General features: G+C 37.8%; 1 protein-coding gene across 5 annotated transcripts in view; it reads right to left on the reverse strand.

Moving 5' to 3' along the window:
- The window catches only part of gramd2b (GRAM domain containing 2B), a 14,588-nt gene extending 10,436 nt beyond the window's left edge, over positions 1 to 4,152 (reverse strand). For 4 of the 5 annotated variants that reach the window (XM_082188906.1, XM_082188905.1, XM_082188907.1 and 1 more), the window contains exons 1-6: positions 4,012 to 4,152; positions 3,155 to 3,274; positions 1,913 to 2,000; positions 1,130 to 1,199; positions 943 to 1,046; positions 1 to 92 (exon numbers count right to left, since the gene is read on the reverse strand). The exon at positions 1 to 92 is cut by the window's left edge. In XM_082188906.1, coding sequence (XP_082045032.1) covers positions 1 to 92; positions 943 to 1,046; positions 1,130 to 1,199; positions 1,913 to 2,000; positions 3,155 to 3,274; positions 4,012 to 4,109 — 572 coding nt within the window. In that variant the 5' untranslated portion in view covers positions 4,110 to 4,152. Of the gene's footprint in view, positions 93 to 942; positions 1,047 to 1,129; positions 1,200 to 1,912; positions 2,001 to 3,154; positions 3,275 to 3,376; positions 3,734 to 4,011 lie in introns of those variants that run through there. The other variant, XM_082188908.1, reaches the window with a different exon arrangement.
- Positions 4,153 to 4,814: the final 662 nt, after the last annotated feature.

The following is a 4,814-nucleotide window of genomic DNA, read 5'->3' on the forward strand; positions in this document are numbered from 1 at the left end:
TCGTGCGCTGAAGAAATAACCAGTGCGTTCGGCACCAAGATGGCCGTCTTCGTTTTCTTGATGACGGTCACTGAAGCCACTGGAATTGCAATCTGAAGGAAAAAACAATATGATGGAAAACAGCTAATAAAAATATGCTTTAAGAACATTTTGCTGACGTTCCCATTAAATTATAAAAACGTTAACGTTAAGGAAACATTACATTGTATCATTCTTCAAATATTATGGGAGTGTTACTTTTGAATGTTCTTTGCAACAAGTAACATTTAATAAACGTTAGAGGAACATCCAACTGAAATGTTTCAGAAAAAAACCTTCCATGAACGATGTATAAATGATGCTTTTTTTGTTTATTAAAGAACTTTAAGCAAACTTTCTATCGACGTCACTAGGAGAATGTTTGTTCATAACCCTGTTCGCTGAGATTTAATATAAAATACACTAAAGTTTAAAAGTTTGGGATCAGTAAAAGTTCTTTAAAATAAATGAATACTTTTATTCATCAAGGACACGTTAAATTGATCAAAAGTGACAGTAAAGACATTTATAATGTTACAAAAGATTCTGTTTAAAATAAACGCTGTAATTTTGAACTCTCTATTCATCAAAGAATCCTGAAAAATAAAATATATCACAAAAATATGAACATTGATAATAATAACGTTTTTGAGCATCAAATCATCATATTAGAATGATTTGTGAAGGATCATGTGACACTGAAGACTGGAGTAATGATGCTGAAAATTCAGCTTTGATCACAGGAATAAATTACACTTTACTGTATATTCACATAGAGAACAGATGATTTACATTATAATAATATTTCACTGTTTTTACTGTATTTTTGATCAAATAAATGCAGCTTTGGTGAGCAGAAGAGACTCTTTCAGGATCTTACTGACCTCAGACTTCTGAACGCTATAGTGGAGGTTCAGGTTTTACCTTAGTGTCTTTTCCGAACACTTTGGAATGGAAACAGATCCAGTTGTCGGACACGAACAGTCGGCCCTGGTACAGTATGTCCTTCTGCAGGGCGCATGTGTAACCTGGAACAAACCAATCAAAGCTTCGCTGTGTGTTCATTAAAAGTCAAATAATCATCGTCAAACATCAAACTGAGGATACGTACTCTGTCTCAGATGTTCATCTTCACTTATGTCTTTAAAAACTTTGTGGTACTGGGAATTAGTGCGCAGAGACTGAAACACAACACACATGCTTCAGTCGGGTTCTGGACAGAACTCTAGGGTTCTGGACTCAGTTTTAAAGAACCATTTATGCCAAAAAGCCTCTATATAAGGAGAAATGTCGTATAATATATTCATGTTTAACAGGTTATTTTAATATTTTAGAATGTTTATGAGCTGCTTAATTCATAAAATTAAATGAAAAACAAAAAATTTATAAAAACTAAATTAAATAATCAAAACTAAATCCATAAAATGATCCCATGATGGAATCTATACTGTATGTGACCCTGGATCTCGTCACCAGCCTCGAGTCGCACTGGGATATTAGTGCCAACTATACATTGTATGGGTCAAAATTATCGTTTTTTAATTTTTAAAATTATTATTTTTATTTTATGCCAAAAATCATTAGGATATTAAGTAAAGATCATGTTCCATGAAGATATTTGGTAAATTTCCTACCGTAAATATATAAAACATTTATTTGTGTGAGTGAATGCTGCACAATCCCCAACATAAATGAACAACTTTAAAGGAGATTTTTTTAAAGGAGATTTTTTACCCCTAACCCTAACCCTAACCCTGACGGGACCTTTAAGGTTCCATGTAGAACCTTTTCTTGTGGATTGAAAATCACAGTTAGCATTGTAAATAAAATCTCCTGTTTGTTGTCCAGGTACACACTGATGAACAGTGGAGAAACACTGAGAGAGCAGACGCACATGACAGGACTGCGGTTTTCTGCGTTCACACTTGGATTCAGAGTCACTCTGGACTTGCAGAAGAAGTGAAGGATCAAGTGTTTTGGATCTGAATCAAGAGAAGCACAGACACATCTGGAGTGAAGCTGCTGTGTGAACGCATTAGACTGATTCAAACCATATTTACACTGAAAAAAAAAATTCTGTCTTGTTTTCCAGCCACAAATATCTAAACATTCTTAAATCAAGATACTGGAGAATCAAAATGACTGAAGATATTATGGGCCCTATTTTAACGATCTGAAACGCAAGTATCAAGCACGAAACGCAAGTAACTTTGTGTGCGGATCTCGGGCGCTGTTGCTATTATACCGGCGGGATAAATGTCTCTTGTGCCAAATGTAAATCTAAAATGTGTTGGTCTGAAGTAGCTTCATTACTCATAGGTGTGGTTTGGGCGTAACGTGAAATAAACCAATCAGAGCGACATCTCACATTCCCTTTAAGAGCAGGCGCGCTTGTTCCATGACGGATTTGCTATTATAACGGTGGATTTGCCAGACGCACGCCAGGAGCGGTTCACAGCCGAGGAGACCGACGTTCTCGTCAGGGCCGTAACACACAGAGAAGCAAAGTGTGTGTGTGTTGTGCACACGCTACATTATGGCCAAGCATGCGCCCTTAAAATAGCATATGAATAACATGCGCAACGCACCGCTGACTTTAGACGAGGTTTCTCCTGGTCAGTGGAGGAATTGTTTTCTGAAACTGCAAAATAGCATCAGGGAACGTTTGCGCCGGAACACGCCTCCTCTCTTTGCTGAACCGCCCCCGGGAGCACAAGTTCATTCCCTAATTTACCGACGTGCGTCTGTGGAGGGAAAAGTCCGCTGTGCGTCGGGTGCAGAATAGGAATGACACATGCGTCGCTGTACAAAGTCAATTGTGCTGGGTGTAAGATAGGGCCCTAAGTCTTGCTTGATGATTTTTTTTTTTTTTAAATGACGTGAGTTTGTGTTTAAAAACAAGAACAAATATGACAATGGAGTCAGAAAAATAAACTTAATTCAAAGTGAAAACAAGATTATATTTTTTGACCCCATTTGTTCTTGTTTTAAACATAAATTCGCTTAATTTTGATGCATTTTTCATTAGAAAAGACTTAATATCATCAGTCATTTTGCTTCTTCTCCAGTAAATGTCTCTTGATTTAAGAACGTTGTGATATTAGTGCTGAAGAACGAGAAGAAGAGCATCTCTAACCTGACGAGGGTTGGTTTTCTTCTTCTGGCAGAGACGTCAGCTTCAGCGTCCAGCAAGATCAGAGCCTCAGGCCTCGTCATTCTGTGTCCTTCCTCCTCGTCTGCGTTTTCAGCATTCTGACTGTGAACACATACACATACAGAAACATAAATGCATTCGGTCAAACATCAGGTGAAGTAAATGAATACCAGCACAACAGAACTGACAAACATCTCACGTTACCGTAAACAGTTCAGCTCGCAGAGATCCTCAAGCTTTAAACACCTTCTAGAAAGATCTCACTATAGCACTCATATCCAGTTCTTGAGTTAACTCAGCCAGAGTGTTTTACTAGAGAAAGCCCTGCTCTCGTGTGCACTGCATGTGTCACGCGTTATTTAACCCGAGCCGTCTCTTCTCGTTACACCAGGACATTCAGGCTGAGGTTTAGTGTTACTGAAACAAGAGTCTTTCAGCAAAGCTCAGTCTGATGGAGTGAAGCTCAGTTCTCGCTGCCGAGTGATGAAGATGAACCACTAATGCCAGTAAATCAACTTTATTTGTGAGAGTGTCAGTGTGTGTTTGTGTGTTTAATCTTCAGCTTTACTCTGAGTGATTCTGTTCAGTTCACCATCATGTTTAGTGTTTGCCAATCCAGACACAAGACAAAGTCCTTCTGCTCACATAAAGTCAACAAACTCTGTGCTCTGTTCCATAATCCATGACATTTCACAATAATAGCAAATATGAACATTTAACTAAAAATGAATTTGGATGCATAACACACGAAACGACATCATGCATATGAGTAATATACTGATCATGCATTTGGCATTATTGTGTAAAACCCGCTGATTAAAGAGAGGAGATGACCGTACCGTGGCGACACACACTCGCTGGTCTGCAGATGTGGAGGAACAGAGCACATCGGTCGACACACATCGCTCCTGCTCCTCAAGTCCTCGTGTTTCTCCATCAGGATCAGGACTTCTGCAGCCGGACGAGCTTCTGACACACACACACACTGATGGAGTTAATCAGTAATCCACGGTCGTGCTGACTAATGCAGATGTACAGCTCAACAAAAACACACTGTGGGTAAAAGATGATCCACGTTTGGGGGAAAAAGGACTAAACAAATGTAAAAAGCTATAAAGTCAAATACCATGATATTTTAATCAATCGTTTGGAAAAGCTAAAGGTCTTAAATGTGTGTTAAATTGGGTTTAAACTTGAAGGGAGAGATTTCTATGTTAAACTTGGAGTGTCTGAGAAACATGAAACCCGCTGGCTCAGTCCTTTATTGTTTTAGAAATAGTAATAACTTTATAACTTTATAAAATGAAACGAGGATAAGACTGACATTAGTTAGCACTAAAACTAAAGGAGAAATGTTGCTCCAGAATCTGGTTAAATTGAAGTCTTGGTGTTATTTTAGACTCAGATTTAAGTTTTAACTCCCATATTAACAAGGTGCCAAAATCTTCATTTTGTCTAAGAAACAAAAATTCGACCTTTTTTAATCCAGAAAGAACAAATCAAGCTCTTATCTCATATAGACTTGACTACTGATGCACTTTTTACTGTCGCCCACAAAAATCAGTAAATAGACTTCATCTCAACTTCAGCAGCTCATATAACATGGATGAGAACATATAACATTAAACTTTCAGAATATTTT

This window comes from Leuciscus leuciscus, assembly GCF_965113295.1.
Source record: "Leuciscus leuciscus genome assembly, chromosome: 13".
NCBI classification, from domain to species: domain Eukaryota; kingdom Metazoa; phylum Chordata; class Actinopteri; order Cypriniformes; family Leuciscidae; genus Leuciscus; species Leuciscus leuciscus.